The sequence below is a fragment of the Drosophila persimilis genome, unplaced genomic scaffold, assembly GCF_003286085.1.
Source record: "Drosophila persimilis strain 14011-0111.01,24,50 unplaced genomic scaffold, DperRS2 tig00000191-arrow-pilon, whole genome shotgun sequence".
NCBI lineage: Eukaryota > Metazoa > Arthropoda > Insecta > Diptera > Drosophilidae > Drosophila > Drosophila persimilis.
In genome coordinates, this window is record NW_020825298.1 from 1,123,268 (window position 1) to 1,144,304 (window position 21,037).

The following is a 21,037-nucleotide window of genomic DNA, read 5'->3' on the forward strand; positions in this document are numbered from 1 at the left end:
AACTCGTAATTTAGTCGTTTAACTTGAATCAGCTGTGTCTACGTTGCACAGAGAATGCCACTTAAGCGGGAATTCAATTTTCATTTCGCAAACAAATATTTTTGATTATAACAAATACTTAAACCAATAAAATAACTAAAGATTTTGGTGAATATATTGCATTTTCTGAATGTATTTTATCTTAATAAAAATATCAGACTGACCCCAGCTGATTGAAAAAAGTGTAAACATGTGGCATACATATTCCGGTTTTGAGCACTCTCTGTTTTTGGCCCCCAAAACTTGCTACCCACGTTCTCTCAAATGACGCTCACATTCATTCTCTGGGCTCTCTATATATGTACTATAATTTACGCTGGGGTGGAAATGCGTCAACATTAATATGAAAATGCCGGTCTCGATGCCAACGCACAGTCTCAACCCGCACTTGGAGCCGATTTGTGTGTCCGCACCACGCAGTGTTTGCATTTCGTGAGGTATAAAATTGCAATTTATGGTAGAGCCGACACTAAACCCCGCGACGCGAGAGATAAAACCAAATAATCAACTAAACTGCATTCCACACGTTGACACACAAAAATAGAAGAAAAAGGTGTACAAGTGCGCAGAAATATTGCAATAATTTTCACTGCCACGCGACTGTGTTTATGGCGGAGGGAACGATTTGTTTGTATTGCACTGGAATGGGTATGACGAAACCGTGAAAATTAGCACGAGGTACGAGGCGGCGCCACCTCGAAAAGAACTCCTCTGACGTACCATAGTGCCGACGCTCGCCTTGCGACACTTTCAACTTTAAATCATAATTGTGTGTCTGTCGAGTGATAATGGAGTGATGTGGAAACATCGCTGTACTTATAGAGAGATTAGTTTGGGTGCCAACGCAGCAGAGATCTACTTGAGGTTCAATGTGTCTGCGATTGACGGGGGGAGCAACGACCAACAGGTTGTAGTATCTCTGTGCAATAGATTGTTTACAATTGGCTAGGTTTCGCTTTCGCCCAGCACGTGAGGTGTCTCCCCTTGATAATAATAGATTCCCCTAAATAGATTTGCATCTTTTAAACACACACTTCCTCTTGTGCATTCCTTTCCTTTCCAGTGGCAATGCCAACTATTGCGCATTAAAGACAAACTATATCCGTACACATAATGACTGAACGATATGCGAATGGTGTGACCACCAGCTTGGTGGACTCCTCCGAAGGTGCACCCAAGGAAACCCCCGAATCGGATGGAAAGATCGTACTGAAACGGAAGCTAACTCTGCTCAATGGAGTGGCCATCATTGTGGGCACCATTATAGGATCTGGCATATTCATCGCACCCACTGGAGTCTTTCTATATACAGAGTGAGTAAGCTGCCAGGGCATCATCCCATCTGCATATTTACATATGCATCTCTTTATGCATAAGTATCATCCTTAATTTAATTTATTCACAAAAAGGTCAATTAATGCTATAATAAATTCTTTTTGGCACCAATTAAGTGGAATTTATTAGTACCCGATTTTCCCTTGAGTTGATTGTTAAAGCCCGCCCTCCCTTCGTTTGTGAAGAAATTCTTTCAAAATATTGCGTCAGCTTTCAAGTCGATTTCTCTCCAATTACAAGATTGCCAACAACGAATCGCTCCTATGCCAAAAACTATGGATATCATGTATGCATAAGGTGCTTGACGAAACTATAAAGAAGTTCGTTGGAATCATGAAAACTAAAATAATAAAAGCCAAGTGTAATAATATTATCTTTGAATTTCTTATTACTGACTAAATAGTAGTTGTATGCCATTTTATCAGCTCTATCTGTCGCGATAATAAAGTGTTTTTATTAGGCGTTATTCAAGATAAGACTGTTTAATCCAGTTGTTTTAGTCACCGCAGAGATACATACCAGTCGTCTTTTTGGGAAAATCGAATGCTTTTGTCTAGTCAATAAAAATCCACTTCGAAAGTAATCAAAAAGCTCCATGTACTGCCAGTTAACCCAACTTAATCTATTGGTACACGCTTATCTTTCAAGTTATATCATCTATGGCTGGTCGTACTCTTAAATTAAACAATCTAATTTTATGTTTAAGGTTTGGCACGAAAATCTAACAGATTTAGACAGATTTTAACTAAAGAAGGCATTCAACAACAAAAAGTAATATTAGAGGCCAAGACTCCTACTATCCGAGGTTCTTTAAAAACTAGGATATCTTAACATTTTATAACTCTAACCTCTTCCGTCTCAAAAGCTCCTGAAAAGACCCCCTGTTCTAGTAGATAAAATCATAAAGAACATTGCCAGTTAGTGCAGAAAAACAAATGCTGGCTCAAATTTAAGGGGAACATTTAAATTGCTGAATGAACATAAACTCTGTTAGATATGAACGGCATGTGTGTGTAGGAGGAATGTCATAGACAAAAGGTGTTTGATGTGGATTTATTTGTGGGAGTTCTCCATCTCGAAATGGGGGTTGCGTATCTGTTCGTTGTGATGGGGCAGATTCAAGTAGTCCTCGAAACCGAAAGTGTGAATGCGGCCAGTCAGTATGTCGTCCATTAAGTAGCTGGGCGACATATGGGAGGGATGACCCACACGGTTAGCTATGGTGCGATCCATCTGCATCGTAAGTGCCATACCAGTGCCATAGGTATTCAACACATCACACAACTCGGCCTTGTACTGATTCTGGCGAAAGTTCTCCTCACTACGACGCAAATTATCCAGTTTGGGAACCGCTGGGAAGAAGCTACCAATCGAATTGACTTTATTAACATCCTCTTGGTTGAGGTGACCAGATATGTTTTGTTTCTTCGACATGGCTAAGAAGGATACAATTATTACGAAAATTTTCGTAATAGTAGCTTGTAGACAATTCCAAGGGTTGGAAGGAATTAAGTTATTCAAAGGGTGTTATTGAATGAGAAACAAAAAATTCAATGATAGATCGATTTCATTAGTAATAGTTTGATGATTTTCAAACTGCATTCGATTCTTTCTTCATTCTTTAGTTGAGAGAGAATATCTTTACATACATTTCCATTTCCGTGGTATATTCTAGATGAAGGAACTACTTATAGTACTTTTATCTCTCCTTCTGATGGTCTATTTTCACATTTTATACATTTATTTATTGCGTTCTCAGATCCGTTGGAACTTCCCTGTTGATTTGGTCGGCTTGTGGAATTTTGTCCACAATTGGAGCCCTCTGTTATGCGGAGTTGGGTACAAGCATTATGAGATCTGGTGGAGACTATGCATATTTGCTGGTTTGCTTTGGTCCTTTGGTTGGATTCCTACGCCTCTGGATAGCTTTGCTGATCATCCGGCCAACGACGCAGGTCAGTAAGGGCTGCCTGGTGGGCGGGGGGCCAATCAATTGAATTATAGAATGTTTACTATTTCTCTTAATTGATGGATTGCCATTTGAATTGGTTGTTGATGCACAACAAATATATAAATTTATTAAGTGGCGGCAACCTTCGACCAGAATTGAATTCAATTAAGTGAATAACTTTCTCCAACGAAACAAAAGTGGAAAGCTGGATTAAACATGTATTTTTGGGTTAATGTTCTTCTTACATTATTGATTTTCCTTTACAGACCATTGTAGCTCTTACTTTTGCCCATTATGCCGCCAAACCCTTCTTTGAGGACTGCGATCCACCTCAGAACTCGGTCAAGCTTCTGGCAGCGGTGTGCCTGAGTGAGTAAAGTCCTCCAATGACATAAAAAATTACATTAAAGATACATATTCTCCCCCTTTACAGCTTTGCTCACTGCCATTAATTGTTTGTCCGTCAAGGTCTCAATGAAAGTCCAGGATGTCTTTACAGTGGGCAAGCTGCTGGCTCTCATCATGATAATAATTGCTGGTATCTACTACATGGCCATCGGCAAGCTGGAGAATTTTAGTAATCCTTGGGAGGGCACTTATAGTGCTCGGAATATTGGCTATGCCTTCTACTCTGGCTTATTTGCCTTCGGCGGATGGAATTACTTGAACTTTGTAACAGAGGAGCTGCAGGATCCATACAAGTGAGTAGGGTAGGGACCGGGCCTGTCAGCAAGACAAATGGATGCGGCGATGGCTGGGGGATGCCTTTTGCGTCATGCGCAAGCCCGCAACAAGTGGTAACTTGTTGAGTGTCCTTGATGTCATGAATAGATATGGGGTTGTAACTGGGGTAGGGTAGGATGCTGCTGGCTGGCTCCCTAATGAATTCAATTTACGCTTGAAACACTCCCAATCAATTTAAGTGCTGGGGTTGCTTGCTTCTCCCTTCGCTAAAAGCACGTTTCTGACATTCCTGTCCGTGTATTTTCAGAAATCTTCCACGGGCCATTTGGATAGCCATGCCCCTGGTCACGGCCATCTATGTTCTCGTGAATTTGGCCTATTTTGTTGTGGTTAACAAGCCGGAAATGCTCAGTTCTTTGGCCGTAGCGGTGACTTTTGGCAACAAGGTCTTTGGACCCCTGGCCTTTATGGTACCAATCTTTGTGGCACTCAGCACCTTTGGCGGCGTCAATGGCGTGCTGTTCACATCGGCACGACTCTTTGCAACTGGTGCCCAGGAGGGACATTTACCAAAGTTTTTCCAGCTCTTCCATGTGAAGCAACAGACACCAATACCGTCGTTAATTTTCACCGTAGGCTGTGTTGAATATTTGTTAATGTAATTATTAAAACTTAAGCATTATTTCGCCTTCTGTTTAGTGCCTGATGTCGCTGCTTATGCTCTTGACGGATAATGTCTACCAGTTGATCAACTATTTCAGCTCTGTGCTCTGGCTATCTGTCGTCGCCAGCATAGCAGGCATGTTGTGGCTGCGGCACAAGAAGTTTGTATTCCTTACATATGTATCATACAGCCCTTATAAATGCTGAATATTTGTGTATCTTTCAGGCCGGATTTGCCACGACCAATTAAAGTACATCTGGTCTTGCCCATCACCTTTATGGTCTGCTGTGTGACATTGGTGCTACTGCCCAATTTCGAGGAGCCCGGGAATCTGCTCATTGGCATTGCCATCACTCTCGCCGGCATTCCGTTTTATTATGTATTTATAGCCTGGAAGCAGAAGCCCAAGTGCTATGGCCGCCTGTCCAGTGCTGTGGTGGAGCTCTGTCGCGGCATGTTCAACACGACCATCATAGAATCGAATGAGGCCATAAACTAGGACCAATTTTCCCCCAACAAGAAAAAAAAACTCATGTATCGGCTAAAACCTAATGATGCTTTTAGTTTAAAAAGACAAATGATATTCAGAGTAGCTATCCGAGCTGTTTGCCTTTAGCCTGCATTCTCTTTGTGATCGGCCAACCCCCATGTGTATGATATTTGTGCTTAGAAACTGGCATTCCTCACATCGAAATCGGTATCGTTTATAATTGTTTAGTTTATACACACATACATTTAGTTTCCCCATAATACGTATATTTATTTTAGCAAGCTCCACAGTTAACATATTTTTTCTCCGTATATGTTATACGAGTATAGCCCCGAAGGCCTTCCTCAGTAGAACGCATTTTATAATTTCTTCCTGATGCCACATTCCTTATTTGAATATACGTCAGGAAGTACTGCTTTTTATGGGAGCAAACTGCATGCATACTCGTATTGTGACATGTTTAGGGAACAAAACAACGGGCACTTTCTGGCCACAAATTTGTAAACGTTTTTGCTGATAAATGTTGCTATTTTAAATGCTAAATGTCTCCTTAATGAACTCCATCTAATGTGCAATCTTGCGACGATTCCAATCAATGGCTGTCTCTACAATGGTGGTGCCTCGTATGAAGTCAACCGCCACAATGTTGGAATTTTCGCCCAGCTCATCCCGATACAGCTGCGATATACGCCAATTGATAGAGTCGGCCATTTTACGGAGTCCGCCGTGCTTATCGAGTATGACATCCCAGGTTTCCGGCGTCAACTCGGCCATATCTGCCACCAGGCGACTCGAGAAGCGTCTGCTCAAGAGAAGAACAATCCATAAGTAATTGGTAATTATCAATTTTCTCTTACACTTACGACACATCAAAGTCATTGATGTTGCGCAAATAGGTCTCGAGACGCGGCCAGGTCTGTACGTTGCCCCAACGCTGTTCCACGGCTCCAAACAGCAGCTGGGGAAACTCCTCCACAATGGCATGCTTGTCGTAGGCCAGGATCACATTCTGTTGCCTGGACCAAATGTCGCGCAGGGAGGCGCGCCACGTCAGTGAGGGATGTGCAATCAGATCCTGGAACTGTTCGCGCAGATAGCTGACCAGCAGCCGATGGACGCCCAAGCTCTTGCCGAAGCCTAAAAAACAATACGGGACTCTAAGCAAAAATTAAGAGGGGGAAAGATGATGCCACATTACCCACTGGAAACTCCTTGAGTCCGAAAATGACAATCTCATTGGTTTCATGGACAAAATCCTTGACCTGATTGATGACTTCCTGCAGCGGACGCTGCTTGGTGATGCCATGATAGATGAAGAACTTCTCCTGGGATGCTCGATAGTAGCCGACGCGTATATCCAGATATCGAACTCCATGCATTAGCTGTCCCATTATGTCATCGTCCTGGGTGAGGGCATATTTGGTCACTAGACTCTCGCGTATCAGTGGATCGAAATTGGGGCGATACGAGCCGGAATCATGGGTGCCCGGTATGAAGAGATCCCGCAGCCGCAGCTCACCCACCACCGAACGCAGCTCGTTCATCCAGCGGGGGTAGGCCCTCACACAGGTCTTGGCTAGAATGCGTCCCTCCGCATTGATGTAACTGGCCCAGTAGCCATAGCAGAAGGTCTGGGCGGTCACATTACGCGACAGCGCATAGTCGAAGGGCACTCCCGTGGTGAACCACTGGGTGGAGAGGCTTGGCTGAATGGCGGCCACAATTTCGGCAGTACCCTCGTTGGCCACCCAGTACTGGCGCGACGACGGCGGCTTGGTCGACTTAGCCAGCGAAGTAAGCGGCTTCCTTGTGAATCCCTGGACAGGAACATAGTCGGCAGCCCCATCGCCGGATCCACTGCCTTCGTCAGAGGCAAAGGAAGCCAAAGGCGTTCCCGTTGGCAGTGTACGCAGCTCGAAGCTGTGCGGATCCTGGACTGTCAGGAGGACATTGTCTCCCATTCTGGCGGGGGCATTCTTCCAGGAGATCTCCAGAAAACGCTTGCGCGCATTGATTGTCAGCCAGAGCTTCAGTCTATGACCATCGTCATCGGTCCGGGCCGCTTTGATTGTCTGCACCTCTGGCAGACCGGCAGTGGCAGGCCCTGTCAGGGCCAGGATGAATATAATCGTTTGAAGGAACATCTTCTGTGCACAGCTGACGATCCCTGTCAGTCTTAATCTTTGATTGAATTAATGCTGATTTGCTCTGATTGCGTTCCGCGTTAATCAGCGGGCGACGGCAGTGGGAATCTGAATCGTGACGCGATACGAGAGATCAACTGCTCGCAACACCAGACTTAAGCGTTATGATCGGAATCAGCCAGCCCCATCATCATCATCAGCCTCTTCTTGCTTGCTTGGGTGTTGGGTGCCCCTATAAGTACATGTGCAAGCAAGTCGTCCGTCCGGTATACAAACAATTGGAATCCAACGCGATACGATAGCTTAGTGAGAAGCGTAAATAGACTTCCTCTACGAGTATGTTTATGTTGGGATTTCCAGTAATTAAAGGTTAGACTTTCTATACGATATGATCACATCCAATTAGTCTAATCCGACAATCAATATAGAATCTGCATGCAATTCGAGTTGAAATCGCAACGAGACTGTTTTTTATTGTTTGCGTAAATGGAACAACAATTGACTACAATCTGATAAAACTCCCGACAATGGCTGCGAGAAATTCTCAAGAATGTATCACCTTATTTATTCGTGCTCGTTTTTAATTGGCAGTGTAAGATTTGTTTACAAAAATGGAAACCAAAACAATAGAAACGTTGCCCTCTAATAAACGTATTTTAAATAAACACCGCACATAAGCGGGATCCGTGGAGAGGTCTTTCAAAGACCAGTTTGGCTTTTCAACTGAAACCCATGCCTCGAGATGTCCAAGAGCTTATTTAACCGGGTTCTTTTGATGAAAAACTTTCTGTTTGTGTGTTTTATTTAAAATGCTAATTTTAAATGCATCTTTTAAGGTGTAAAAACTGGAATTTTTAATTTGTAATGGTTCATTTCCATTTATGAAACCGAAAGATAAACCAGTTTAATTTAACGGACACCTAAATAATGCGTTACTACGTATTACATGGTATTTTTGATCTTCCCAGCCCCTGGTCACATTGCGCTGCTCAGCTGTTGCGATACAAACAAAACAAACAATTTTTATTGCGAAAACATCTAAATTTTTGTTTTATAAAATGCTACTGGCACCAGCTGTCCAATCTCTGCCCACCCTACACCAGCCGCTCCACTCGAAAGTATCCAATTACCTCAACAATCAGCGACGCACGGGCCAGTTCTGTGATTTGCTGCTGGAATTGGATTCGGACGAGGCGTTGAGCCTCAGCGTGCACTTTTGTGTCCTGGCCGCTCAGAGTAAGCTCATTGGCACCAACCAAAAGCAGCAGCAGTTCTCCATACACAATCCGCTGAAGATAACCATTCGCAATTTCGCCTGCACTCAATGCCTGCACACAATTGTGGACTTTTTTTACGAGGACATTGTGTCCGTTTCCAAGGAGCATGAGGAGCATTTCCGGGAGCTGGCTAAGATATTGGCCGTGACGGAGCTCTTAAACTTGTACCAGATGCAGCCCGTGGACGAGGTTAGAGACACATGCGAGGCGACGACCTCCGGAGAGGCTGAGGTAAACCTGGAAACCACAAAGAAACCCGAAGATCTATTTGAGAATCAACAGAGCTTCTTCAAGGTATGCTGTGGAGCTTGTTGTTATTATCTTTTATTCATTAAATTTCTCTGGTTTTGTAGCTGAAGAATCCCCGGGCAGTAAAATCCAGCAGCAAGGTTAACTATTGTATTGGCTGTGACTTCAAATGCTACCAAGTGCAGAAGATGATTGAGCACATGAGCAGCTGTGAGCCCTCGCATCTAACCTGTTCCCTGTGCGAGGTCGGCTTCCTGGACTGGCGAGAGCATGACAAGCATCTTCGCCGCCACTCTGGAGATCTGCGCAAGCCCTTCTTTTGCCTAGAATGCGGGATTCACTTTACCACCAGAGCTGCTCTCCTGGTACACCAGCCCAAGCACTCTACGGAAACGCCGCACATCTGTCCGCACTGTGGGAAGGGCTTCAAGTGGAAACAGGGCCTGAGTAATCACATTTTAGTCCACAATCCGGAGAAGCAAATGCTCTGCGATGTGTGCGGCTATAGCACCACCCATATGAAGGCACTCAAGTCGCACAAATTGCTCCACACGGGCGAATTCTTCGCCTGCACCGTGTCGGGCTGTAAGCATCGGGCCAATCGCAAGGAGAACTTGAAGCTGCACATAGAGACGCATAAGCAGGGACGGGACTTTATTTGCGAAATATGCGGATGCAAGTTTAGCCAGAGCAAGAACCTCAAGCGACATGCTCTCAAGCACACGGAAAACGGGCTGAATCGCTACAAATGCCAGCTGTGTGGCTTTAGTAGTCATCGATCCGACAAGATGAAAGAGCATGTGCAGCGTGTGCACACCGAGAAGGCGGTGCAGCTGGAACTGTCCGAATCAGTGGATAGTTCATTTGAGAACAAAATGCCAGATGATTTCGACCTCCCCATGATCGAAGACACTCTGCCGCCGGGCAAAAAGAAGCAAAGAGAACCCAAAGGTTCCCGCAAGCAGACGGAAGAAAACACTTCATCAAGCCAGAAGCGCCTGAAAACGCTGCTCCCCAAAGAAAGTTTCAAATAGGATAGCGCCTAAATTGAAAAGTCAAACTGATTGATGATATTCTGTGAAAGGTTATACACTCTACAATGTAGACTCAATACAATGTAAGGGGAATGCTTTCTTATCGAGGAATGCGATAACGATTCCGTTCTATTGCGTTGTTTCTCTCAAAGCAGGTGGAACTCCACGGCATCTGCTACCTCAAGTGACTAATGAACCATAACCAGAGCAATAGTTGACAGCACTATCTTATCAGACCGAAGGAGGGATCCGTACGTAACCAGTGTTGTTCATAAAAAACAATTAGAGCAAAACCAATTAAAAGCTTTATATCAAAATAAACAAAAATGGATTGGAGTGAGAGAGAACTGGGTCAGCGGATCGGGTTCTGACAAGCCCACTTCTATATGTAGATATGTGCATACGATCACGTTTCCCGATCAAAGTCAAAAATAGTATTTGAAATGTAACGGAACGTTTCCGACGATGATGCAATTTGAATGCACCCTCGGGGTCACATGAGGGCGGACCAAGGTGGGTGGCAAGCGAAAAGTTTATATAACAACCGCTTGCTCGGCCCTACCTGCCCCTCCAGCTGTTTGAAAACGTGTATATTATGAGAATATTCTGAAATAATTTAAATAAATGGACAAGGCAAAAAAAATATGTTTGGCGTTGTGTGTTTTTTTGTTTACCGCGCACTTTGTAAATAAAGCAACAACAATTTAATTGCGCAGCAAAAATTGTGAAAAGCTTTGCTCGTTACTCTCTTTGGCTGAGAGAGTGAGAGAGAGTGTTTACCTGTGATAGTGCTGCCATACTGTTGAAGAATATTTTTCAGATTTGAAAAAGCTGAAATGTGCATTTTATCACCAAATATAATAAATATCTTAAGACATCTTTTATGTAGACTTTCTTTTCAATCGAAACTATTCCATTAAATGTATTATATGGCTTTTTTGAGACCACAAAACTCATTTTTCGCAGACAGTCTGGCAACTTCACGTGAGAACATTTGACAAAACTCTCTGACCGTTTAAAAGTTTCTTGGAGCCTTTGACATATCGCTCTCTGTCAGCTCGAAAAGCTTCTTGGTGTATATAAAGGTCCGCCAAAGCACTAAAAAGTTCAATATCTGTATCGAGGGGAAAGTTTCACAGTGAAAAATTCGTCCAGAGTTGCAGCCAAAAGGCCACAGCAAAGAAAAACAACAAAAAAGCGCAATATACTGCAATTGTTTTAGTCAAATTTAAAGAAAAAGCAAACAACCATGTCCGAGTCGCATTTTGATGAGTACGAGCACTACAACTTCGACTATGATAAGCACATTTTCTCTGGCCACGGCGGCAAGCAGCGCTCCAAGAAGGAGGCCAGTGTGCACACCAACCACTTCGACCCCTCCGGTCACTCCAGAAAAATCCTAACCAAACTGATGAACACCAACACCAACAACATTAAGAAGGCCTGCAAAAACTGATGCAGGGCTGCCGCTAACGCGGAATCAAAGAAAGGAAAGGAGTTGAAGAGAGTAGAAAACGAAGAAATAATCGAATTTAAGTTACTAAAAGGCAAACGAGAAGAAAAGGCAACAAGAAGAAATTGAAAATCAAAGCAGCGCAGCGGGCTGTGTCGCAGTTGCGTTTGGTGAAAGAAAAGAGAGTGGAACGCAACAGCCACTGGAAATAAAAGCATTGCATTTCCGTGAAGCATGCGAAGCAGCGGAAAAATTTTGTGAAAATTATAATAATTTTATTTGCTTATAACTTCACAAACAAAAAAAGATTATTCTTAGCTTAAACTATTTGCTAAACTTAATTCAGACTTACAATTTCTAGTTAATAAGCTATAGTGAGTTTCACATTATGAAGTTTGATTTAGATATTACATTTACAATAAAGAGAAACACAATACTGAATTTATTGCATTTTTGCTAAAGAAGTTTCCAGAAACCCACACAACATCGATTCGCCCAGGTGTTGCATTTGTATTGTGTGTTTGTTTGCCGAGAACTTTCCAGAATTTGGAATCAACGCTCTCCCAGGTGGTGTTTGTATTCATGCTAATACACACATGTATGAATACATACATGTACATATGCAGAAGGTGTATTAACCAAATGTGGAGGCATCACCTTGTATTTGGTTTCCCACTCTCGCATCGCATATTACATATAGACACACAAAAACAACATGAGCTAAAAAGTTACAGGCGACCCACCAACTACAATGCTCACCTTATATGAATGCACCTTGTCGACGAATATGTTTGTGTATGGTGCGGTGTGTGGTTGCGTCCCACCACGGCCCCCTCCGTGTAGTCGTGAGCGAATGCGTATGATCTGAGTGCATATTTATAGCCTTTTAGTTGAACTCATTTGCACTCAGCTCAGCCGTCTCGTCGATCTTCAAGTATCAGCGACGACCGCCAATGCAATTGTTACACCAAGTGATCTCTTTGTTTTCACTTATCAACGCAACCACTTGCAGTATCACACATACGTAATACATCTGTGCATACGTATGTATGTATTTAGAAATTGCCTTCAAAACGGAAATATTCCCCTGACCATCCATTAAAGTTCATGCTTACACGCGTATGTATGTAATTCTTCCGCCTGAAGCTTACATACGGTAGTAAGAAAGCAACAAAATATGAATGTATGATACTTTATAATGTGTTTATTTACTAAAATGCTTATAAATAAAGCATATAGATTTGTTGTATTTTTTGTTCATAAACCTGTGTATCCCAAAGCCACTTTTCGAGACAGGTCCACTCTAATGGAATTCTCTCGCTCTCTTTGCACAATTTGCCGGCTTTTTATTGCGTTGTTTCTGTTTATATTCGGTATTTGGTAAACAATAAAACAGGCGGCATATCAGGTGGTTTCTCTACATACGTATGTACATATATGTACATATGATGTGCTGAATATTAATATTAATCATCATGAGATACTACCAAGCAATATACTTCAGCTACTTGAATTTCACGATGCATCGCTTTGTTTCAAACAACACCGTATTATTCACGCATTTTTTCCAGAAATCGCTTTTTCTCTGACAGTAAGTTTTAGTTTGAATTAGAGATGCTTGCGTGACCACGACATGACAATATATGTATATGTAAATATATGGTCATACATATGTACATATGTATGTATAGTGTTTTTTTTATAAATGTTTGTACTTAGCTTACTTTATTTATTTGTTGAAAAAGACCATAAGTGTATTTGTCCCATCTTCTAACGGATGCACTTCGGGTCATGTCCAATACCGTAACCTAGGCGCTCGTGAGAAAGAGAAACCAAGATCACGCTGCCATCACCACGTTGTAGTTTTCAAACAAACAATAAATACAAAAAGTGATAGAGCTTTTTTTTGAGGAGAGCCATCTGGATATTATCTCGAGAATTATATATAAACAATTTTGGGGGTAATGAAACTAGTTTGTCGCGTTGCGTTTTCTGCGGTAAAAAAATGACGCATTAGAAATTCAGCACAATCTAGAAGAAAACATTAGAATTGAAATGGCAAACACTACAGTAAAAGCTTTGTTGATTACTTCACACACACAACATTTTCAAGTATAGAAAGATTTCTAAATAATAATTTGTTATATTATGAAACCTTTTATCAATAAAATAAATCTCATTGTATTCGATGGGTTTCAGATCCCCCAAAGAGTTCAAATAAAAGACAATCAATGCCAGATACCAGATACCAGAGGCCTGTCTGGAAGCAGCTTCTAGAAAATACTAGATTTCGGGGGATACTATACTTACTCACTTAAAAGCTAGAATGCCTGTATCAGGTCTTCTAAGCCGAAATCAATACCTCCCGCATTCCTTACACTCGGATCAGCCACTTTTGTGGTACCCAAAGACATCTTGATTGTAGACATGTATCTTTGCCTTAATCAAAGACACACGCTCGTCTTGTAATTATGTTTATGTACATATATGTATGTATACTCTGTTATGCTCTGTTCGTCAATATGTAAACTCCACAAATCGTGCGTGTGCGCGTGCCACACGTCAGACAATGCACCACGACGCGTCATTGGGCGAGAGGCCAAGATCTACTACTCCCATATTCTGTGTCCCATAGAATCCTACGAGTATTGCACACTTTCACCGCGAAAAAAAACGAATTTCTGGTCAACAACAATGTCGGGAATTATGCATCAAAATGAATGGAGATGGACCAAAGACATACTGGATGTTGGGGACATGTTAATTGGTGTGGCACTCGATGGCGAATGAACCGTTAAACGGAAACTGGAGCACTGGCCCAATAACGATGATGCACGCGGCACACGGATTAGCACCTTTCAACGAGATGAAGATGGGGCCCAGCGAAGATGTTCTAGATAGTAAATGTGGATACATTTCCGTTGTATTAACACCATCGCACTGGCCATCGATGGTACAAGGCTTTTCTGGAGCATCGCTGGAGATTCTTCGTTTAGTTGACGACTTAACCGCAAGCCGACTGGCCGTGCCGCGCCTCGAAATCCAAAATTAAGGATTCCAGAAAAATAAAAACCTTAGTTCAGGAAGAAAACAATAGAATACGGACAATGTCAGCTTACGAAGATATGTCACAGAAGCAGCCACAGCAGCGTCTCTCGTCCATATGGCTCCTTCTGCTCACCCTGCTGCTCTTCGTGTCGACCCTCACGGTGGTGGCTTTGATCGAGGCTGAACGGGCACAGTCTGGTGATGCTGACGTGTTAATACTGAATCGCATGTGGAGCCATTTTCAAACGGCAACTCGAAACGAAACGAAAGAAGAAACTGCCACTGTGGAGCGCATAGCGAGGGAGGCCAGTAATTCGAGTGTTCCCAACCAGCCTTTGGAAACAACCAGGCAGAGTAAGGACTTCTATGAGGAGCAGCGGGCGGTGGTGGTGAATGCAGAGAGCATGGATCCCATTGTGGCACAGCGTCAAGATTCATTTGGTCCACCCCAGAGCAGAGAAGATTCCAACGAACAGGATCCCTATTATGATGCTGCCGATGATTACGGGCCAGGACATTATCCATATCAGCAGGAGGAGCCACAGCAGTCGGAGGAGAATTTCTATGGAGATGGAGATGGCTCCTCTGAGGGCAGAGCGGCTCAGCCTCGTCCCTACGATGGCTTTTACGCGCCCTGGAAAGCATCGCCCGTGGCATCACGTCCTACGGCTGATGGAAACAACAGGAAGCTCCAAGCTCCTCCAAATCGGTAAGAATACAATTTATTTCTTAAAGCTAGAGCCAACCCGAACTTTTATCATTTACAGAGCACCTTACCCTGCCTACGATGAGGTGTACGACTATCCCATGGGTTTCCAACGTCGCCCACAGGCAGAGACACCGCTGGCCAAGCAGGCCCAAACCCAACCCCAACCTACACAACATACCGCTATTGTTCCCGTTCAGGAGGAATCTACTTTGGTAACAGTTCTCAAGAGTCTAAAGCAACTCTGGGATCTCTACCAGGCCTTAATGAGCGCCTGGAATTCCATGGCTGAGCGTCATCAAAAGAGCACCGAGAAATTCCGGAAGGAGCAGGCGGAAAAACAGGCCGATAAGGATCGCCGGCGTCAGCAGCAGCAACAAAAACTGAGGATTAATTCCAAGAAGCCACCGCGTATCGAAGGAGACAAAAAGAATCAAAACAAGAAGAGCACCACAACGAAAAGGCCGACATCCACTACGAGTACGACTCCGGCTGCGGATAGCTCTGAGGAGGAGGAGAAGCAGGAGAAAGAAGCGACATTATCAACCTCATCAGCCCAGCCAGAGCCTCAGAAGGGGGAGAAGGCTGATGTGAGCTCCGTTCGCGGCCTCCGCCAGAGACGTGAAGCGGCGGAAGAGGACAGGGCTGACACGGATGTGGGTGAGGGTCGTTACATCAAGGGTGATCCCCTCAAGGGTTACTACGATTTCGTCATTACGGAGGGCTCCTACAAATTCTGGGCTGCCTTTCAGGTTAGTTGACATCTCCTCAGCTGAATCCTACCCGCTACTTACTAAATCCTCTAACCAATAGGTGGGCACAGCTCTTTTGATTATCTATTCGACATTCGCTGCCATTTACTATTCCAAAGTAAATCCCTTGACCAGCGACTACGATTATACAGATTACCTGGGTGGTGTGCGCTCGCTATCTGGCGGTGATGCTGATTTCGTTGATGATGCCGATGCCGATGCGCCGCCACCGGTATCAACCACATCCCGCATCATGGAGTGGCTACCACGCACAGCGCATTCCGTAAAATTCATTTTAGACGCCATTGAAAAGATGCCACTGGATCATGGGGAGACGAAAGAACCAGGCTGGGGGAGCACGGAAACAGCGACGGCAGAGGAAACGAGTTAGGGTACCCACTATATTTGCTTATGAAAATAAAAAAAAAAAATAAAAATTAACATAACCGTTTTTAACTTATGGCGGCTACAATGGATTATTTTTTAATTCACAGTGCCACGTAACCATTTGTGACGTCTTCTTCTTTCTGATCAAACATTCACAGACCTGAGGCTTTATCAAACAGCTGTTCAACATTTTTTGAAGAAAACAACACGTATTTATTTATATTTTGCCCTTGCATTTGACATGAAAATACTCAAAGTAGGCAACCTTTAAACTGTTAACATGAATGACGTTCAAGTAAATGCAATAAAAATAGCACTGCTGCTGGGCCTGCTGTCTGTTGCGGCGTGCCACGAAGCCAAAGATTTTGACGATTCAATCTTGTACAGAATTGACTGGGCCGTGCCAGATTTAATTGGTGGTTCACCAGTAAGTCTATGGATAATACATATAAAACCCAGGTATATAGCTAATATTTTTTGTATGATATAAGGACTTGGGAAACGAAGGATTGACATCTTTCATTACGACCGACAAAGAGAAATACGAGTGTCTTATACCCGCCCTGGAGAAACCGAAGGAGGAGGAGAAATCCGACAAGCCGGAGTTGTGTAAGCGATATTAATTTGACAAATCGGATTTCTCCAAATGTACGTTTCCTGCAGCTCCAATCAGTTTGCTGAAACCGACTTTCTCTGGGCAAACCTGTTCGTACCGCATCGAAGCTTATTGGTCCTACGAGATTTGCCATGGCCATCATGTGCGCCAGTATCACGAAGAGCGCGAGGGCAAGTCCGTCAAGTTTCAGGAGTACTATCTGGGCAAATGGAGCGAGGAGAAGACGGAGCTGCTGTCAAGGGCGTGGGAGTCGGAACAGAAGGATGGGGGAAAGCACAAGTACAAGACTATCAAGATTGACAACACTCGCTATCCGTATTTTGAAATGGAGTTTAGCGATGGAACCATGTGTGACATTATCGAAGGTACTCGCACCACATTGGTTCGTTATGTGTGCTACCCCCATGGCAAGGACGATATTTACTCCTTCAAAGAGACTTCCTCGTGCAACTATGAGGCCATTATACTCACTTCTGCATTGTGTGTCATTCCTGCCTTCCATGCGGAGGAGACCAAGGAGACCACCATCAAGTGTTTTAATTCGGAAACAGAGCCCCATAAGCCACTGAGCATGCTGCGCTCAGAGCTAAGCGAATGGGCTGAAAATGAGTCCGATCTGATTCTCTCAAAGGGGACCGAAAATAAGCCCGTTTCTAAGGCGTGGCCAAAGGAAGGGGAGGTAGTAACCTTCAAGCATAGCGGAGATGTGGACAAAATCATAATGGAGCTGATGAACAAAGGTGGCGTCGACTCCGAAAAAGAATACCAACAGCTATTGCTCGCCAAAGCAGGGGCTACTCTTGGAACACAACCAACCCCCATCGATGAGCTTACGCCCATCAGAGAGTTCATATCTGGCGCCAACTGTCTAACTGGGGTGAGAATTCTCGCCAAAGCATTTCGGTGAAATCAATTTACGCAATGTTATCTTTTTTGCAGGGCAACGGATGGTGGAGGTATGAGTTCTGCTATGGCAAGCATGTGCGACAATTCCACAAGGATAAAAATAGTGAAATTGAGCTGTTTCTTGGCTACTTCTCAGAGGAGTCACACCGCCAGTGGGCCATCGCCAACCCCGATAAAGGAGCCCGGCGCACCGGCTTCTCCTCATCCATTTGGCACCATTATGTGAAGGGAACACATTGTGATCGCACCAAACAGCCGCGGGAGGTGGATGTCAAGTTGACGTGCACCCCCGTGGCCACTAGTGGAACAGCAGTGTCTATGTACTTGCTGGAGCCAAAGACATGCCAGTATATCCTGGTCGTGGAATCGCCCATCGTTTGTGATCTCCTGCGTTATGCAGACTCCCACGGTCTGGTCAAACCCGAAAACCTTTACAAGGTCTTCACTAGTGACGAAGGCCAGCCAGAGAGTCCCGCACCTGCCACGGATGGGACCACTGATGACTCTGAAGAGAAAATACGCTCATAGGGCTGTTGCTAGTGAATTAATTTTAAATACATGTAAATGTAAATGAAACGGCATTTTTTTGCCAAATTTACGTTACAGTGTGAGTGGCACGCAACAGCTGCCAGCGCACATGTACCGTCGGCGCAAGTATCAAATCGAAGAACGATTAACCCATTGTAGACCATTGTAATAAATCTTGAAGTAATAGAGGGAAGTCCAGGTGAAAGATTTTGTGGGGTTTTTTAATTCAGGAAGAAGGATAGGATGGATCTACAAAAATAATTATTATTGGTGTTATTTTCCGAGGCTTAACTCACGTTGTTCACCTGTTTGAAAAGAAGGGGGCTTAAGAGGGTTAAGCATATCTCACCGATAAGTCTGTTTTCCATTTCTCAGCAGGCCCTGAAATACAATTTTAACGTATAATCCACAATCCTAAAAGGAAAATAGGACAAATAACAACTCTTATTTGCTAAATTGACTTTAGTGTAAAGTTCGTGAAAGAGTAAGTACTGTGCCGTGGCGTTGAGTGGCGTAAATGAGTGTGAGAAAAAATCAATGGGGTTGAGGGTTAGGGAGACGTGCACGGTGCGCCCCGGCATTTAGCGGAGCTCAGCCCGACCCGCGCTCATTGATAAGCAAACGGACTATTACACAATTTGTTGTATTATTTATTTGCAGCCCAACAGTAGACACACTATAGCATCGGAATGGCCTATAACTTTCACTCAGTAAATTTGAGCAAATGGCATATTGCGTTCATTATCGGCACACCCCTGGCCATCGGCCTGGGAACTTATGTGGTCAGAAGGATGTGCGAGCCCGGTGGCGAGTCTAAGGGTGAGGATAAGAAGCGGTCCAAGGGGAAAATCGACAAGCAAGCGACATCCATTGACGGAACAGCGCCGGACAAGGAACTGGAGCTAAAGCAGAAATCTGCCGAGCTGGGGGAGAAATTGTCTCCCGTTAAGGAGGCCAATAGCTACAAGAACGAGGGCAACAATTGCTATCGCAATGGCAAATACGACGAGGCAATTACCTTCTACGACAAGGCCATTGACAAGTGCCCCCCCGAGAACGGTACCGACATGGCAATCTTTTACCAGAACCGCGCCGCCTCCTATGAGAAGCTACAAAAGTGGAGTAAAGTGAAGGAAGACTGCACCAGCTCCTTGGCATACAATCATCGCTATGCAAAGGCCTACTTCCGTCGTGCTCGGGCCCACGAGGCAACAAAAGACATGCTGGAGTGCTTGAACGATGTCACTGCCACCTGTATATTGGAAATGTTCCAGAACAACCAGAGCATAATATATGCGGATCGCGTGCTCAAGGAGACGGGACGCACGGATGCCGAAAAGCATATGCTCAACCGGGTTCCTGTAGTGCCCTCCACTTCCTTTATAAGGACATATTTGCAATCATTTGTAGCAGATCCCCTGCAGACTATAAACCTGCCGCCATCGACTGAGGCGGACACACCGGCGCGCGGCTTCTTGCGTGCCCATAGCGCTTTCCGAAAAGAGAAGTTTGAAGACATTATACCTGCCTGCACAGAGGAAATCGAATCCTCTGAATCCGAGTCCCAGTACAAGGTGGAGGCCCTGCTATTGCGCGGCACAGTCCATCTTCTTTGTGGCACCTACACAGAGAGCAAACTAGACTTTGATGCCATAATAGGCAATGGTAAGAATTTCTGTTTTAAATATGGTCTCTATCCATAACAGGATTCTCTTTCCAGTCGATGCGGATGACACAATCCGCGCCTATGCCTATATGAAGCGTGCTTCCCTCTACATGCAGGTGAATAAGCGCGACGAAGCACTGGCCGATTTCGATGCAGCAGAGAAGCTTAAGCCCGACAGTCCCGATGTATACCATCAGCGTGCCCAGATCCTGCTCCTATTGGACAGCATTAATCCTGCTCTGGAACAGTTCGAAAAGGCAGTACGCTTGGCCCCCAACCATGCGATCGCTTACGTCCAAAAATGCTATACAAAGTACCGTCTGGCGCTCATGACCAACAACCAGCAAGGTCTGGAGAGTGTCGTCCGCCAATTGGAGCAGGCAATCGATCAGTTCCCCAAGTGTGTAGAGTGCTACAGCATGTTGGCCCAGGTGATGGCCGACCAGCAGAATTTCGACCAGGCACAGCAATACTATGATAAGGCCATGAAATTGGCGCCCACAAATGCGGCACTGTTTGTGCACCAGGCCGTCATGACTCTGCAGTGGCGTGGCGATGTTGAGTCGGCTGTTGATACGCTCAACAAGGCCATTGAGCTGGATCCCAGATGTGAGCAGGCTTACGAGACTCTGGGAACCGTCGAAGTGCAGCGGGCGAACCTGAAGCGAGCTGTTGAACTTTTTGAGCAGGCCATTCGCTATTCCAAAAGCTTTGAAGAGGTCGTTCATGCCTACTCGCTGCGCAATGCGGCCATTGCTCAAATCAATGTCACCAAGAACCTGGGCATTGACATGAACGCCATCTCGGCCATGAGTCAAATGTGCGGCACGGGCATGTAGAGTAGCGTATTCATCGGCAGAGATGTGCATTTAGCATTTGGCATGCCGGACACCACCACCACCACCGGGAAGCAGACCCAATTATTTGTAGTTAAGTTTATCCTGTTATTTATATATATAAAAACGAATGCTTTTTTGTGCGCCCTTCTTAGTTCTAGCATAAAATTTAACGACGATGACGATATCTCGCCGTTGAAGCGTTTAGATTCATTTGTATGTAAAATCTTTGTTGCCTAAGGAAACCACTAAACAAACAAACATATAGCCTA

At 44.4% G+C, this 21,037-nt stretch overlaps 7 protein-coding genes across 8 annotated transcripts; 6 read left to right on the forward strand and 1 right to left on the reverse strand.

Annotated features, from left to right (window-relative positions):
• The first annotated feature begins 256 nt into the window (after positions 1-256).
• LOC6595399 (large neutral amino acids transporter small subunit 1) lies at positions 257-5,699 on the forward strand. The gene is made up of 8 exons (XM_002020836.2): positions 257-476; positions 1,103-1,352; positions 3,134-3,329; positions 3,592-3,694; positions 3,759-4,026; positions 4,317-4,641; positions 4,709-4,833; positions 4,899-5,699. The coding sequence occupies exons 2-8, from the start codon at positions 1,153-1,155 to the stop codon at positions 5,170-5,172; spliced, it is 1,491 nt and encodes a 496-aa protein (XP_002020872.1). The 5' UTR covers positions 257-476; positions 1,103-1,152; the 3' UTR covers positions 5,173-5,699.
• LOC6595398 (PI-PLC X domain-containing protein 1) lies at positions 5,412-7,505 on the reverse strand. Its single transcript, XM_002020835.2, has 3 exons — positions 6,362-7,505; positions 6,027-6,300; positions 5,412-5,965 (listed from the first exon to the last, which is right to left on the reverse strand). Exons 1-3 carry the CDS (start codon positions 7,305-7,307, stop codon positions 5,728-5,730), a joined length of 1,458 nt encoding a protein of 485 aa, XP_002020871.1. The 5' UTR covers positions 7,308-7,505; the 3' UTR covers positions 5,412-5,727.
• An 836-nt stretch (positions 7,506-8,341) lies between these two features.
• Positions 8,342-10,496, forward strand: LOC6595449 (zinc finger protein 595). Of its 2 annotated transcripts, none has more exons than XM_002020834.2 (3): positions 8,342-8,878; positions 8,938-9,950; positions 10,020-10,496. In XM_002020834.2, the coding sequence occupies exons 1-2, from the start codon at positions 8,366-8,368 to the stop codon at positions 9,865-9,867; spliced, it is 1,443 nt and encodes a 480-aa protein (XP_002020870.1). In that variant the 5' UTR covers positions 8,342-8,365; the 3' UTR covers positions 9,868-9,950; positions 10,020-10,496. The 2 variants fall into 2 exon arrangements, with proteins under 2 accessions (XP_002020870.1, XP_026844208.1); XM_026988407.1 differs by having other exon boundaries at positions 10,023-10,496.
• A 508-nt stretch (positions 10,497-11,004) lies between these two features.
• Positions 11,005-11,661, forward strand: LOC6595448 (nuclear protein 1). The gene has a single exon (XM_026988341.1). The coding sequence runs from the start codon at positions 11,117-11,119 to the stop codon at positions 11,321-11,323; it is 207 nt and encodes a 68-aa protein (XP_026844142.1). The 5' UTR covers positions 11,005-11,116; the 3' UTR covers positions 11,324-11,661.
• A 1,848-nt stretch (positions 11,662-13,509) lies between these two features.
• On the forward strand, positions 13,510-16,218 carry LOC6595447 (nucleolar and coiled-body phosphoprotein 1). Its single transcript, XM_002020832.2, has 3 exons — positions 13,510-15,077; positions 15,136-15,826; positions 15,888-16,218. The coding sequence occupies exons 1-3, from the start codon at positions 14,428-14,430 to the stop codon at positions 16,215-16,217; spliced, it is 1,671 nt and encodes a 556-aa protein (XP_002020868.1). The 5' UTR covers positions 13,510-14,427; the 3' UTR covers position 16,218.
• A 252-nt stretch (positions 16,219-16,470) lies between these two features.
• Positions 16,471-18,456, forward strand: LOC6595446 (endoplasmic reticulum lectin 1). Its single transcript, XM_002020831.2, has 4 exons — positions 16,471-16,640; positions 16,705-16,822; positions 16,877-17,706; positions 17,769-18,456. Exons 1-4 carry the CDS (start codon positions 16,494-16,496, stop codon positions 18,261-18,263), a joined length of 1,590 nt encoding a protein of 529 aa, XP_002020867.1. The 5' UTR covers positions 16,471-16,493; the 3' UTR covers positions 18,264-18,456.
• Positions 18,457-18,671: 215 nt separating this feature from the next.
• On the forward strand, positions 18,672-21,037 carry LOC6595445 (mitochondrial import receptor subunit TOM70). Its single transcript, XM_002020830.2, has 3 exons — positions 18,672-18,747; positions 18,924-19,928; positions 19,984-21,037. Exons 2-3 carry the CDS (start codon positions 18,953-18,955, stop codon positions 20,766-20,768), a joined length of 1,761 nt encoding a protein of 586 aa, XP_002020866.1. The 5' UTR covers positions 18,672-18,747; positions 18,924-18,952; the 3' UTR covers positions 20,769-21,037.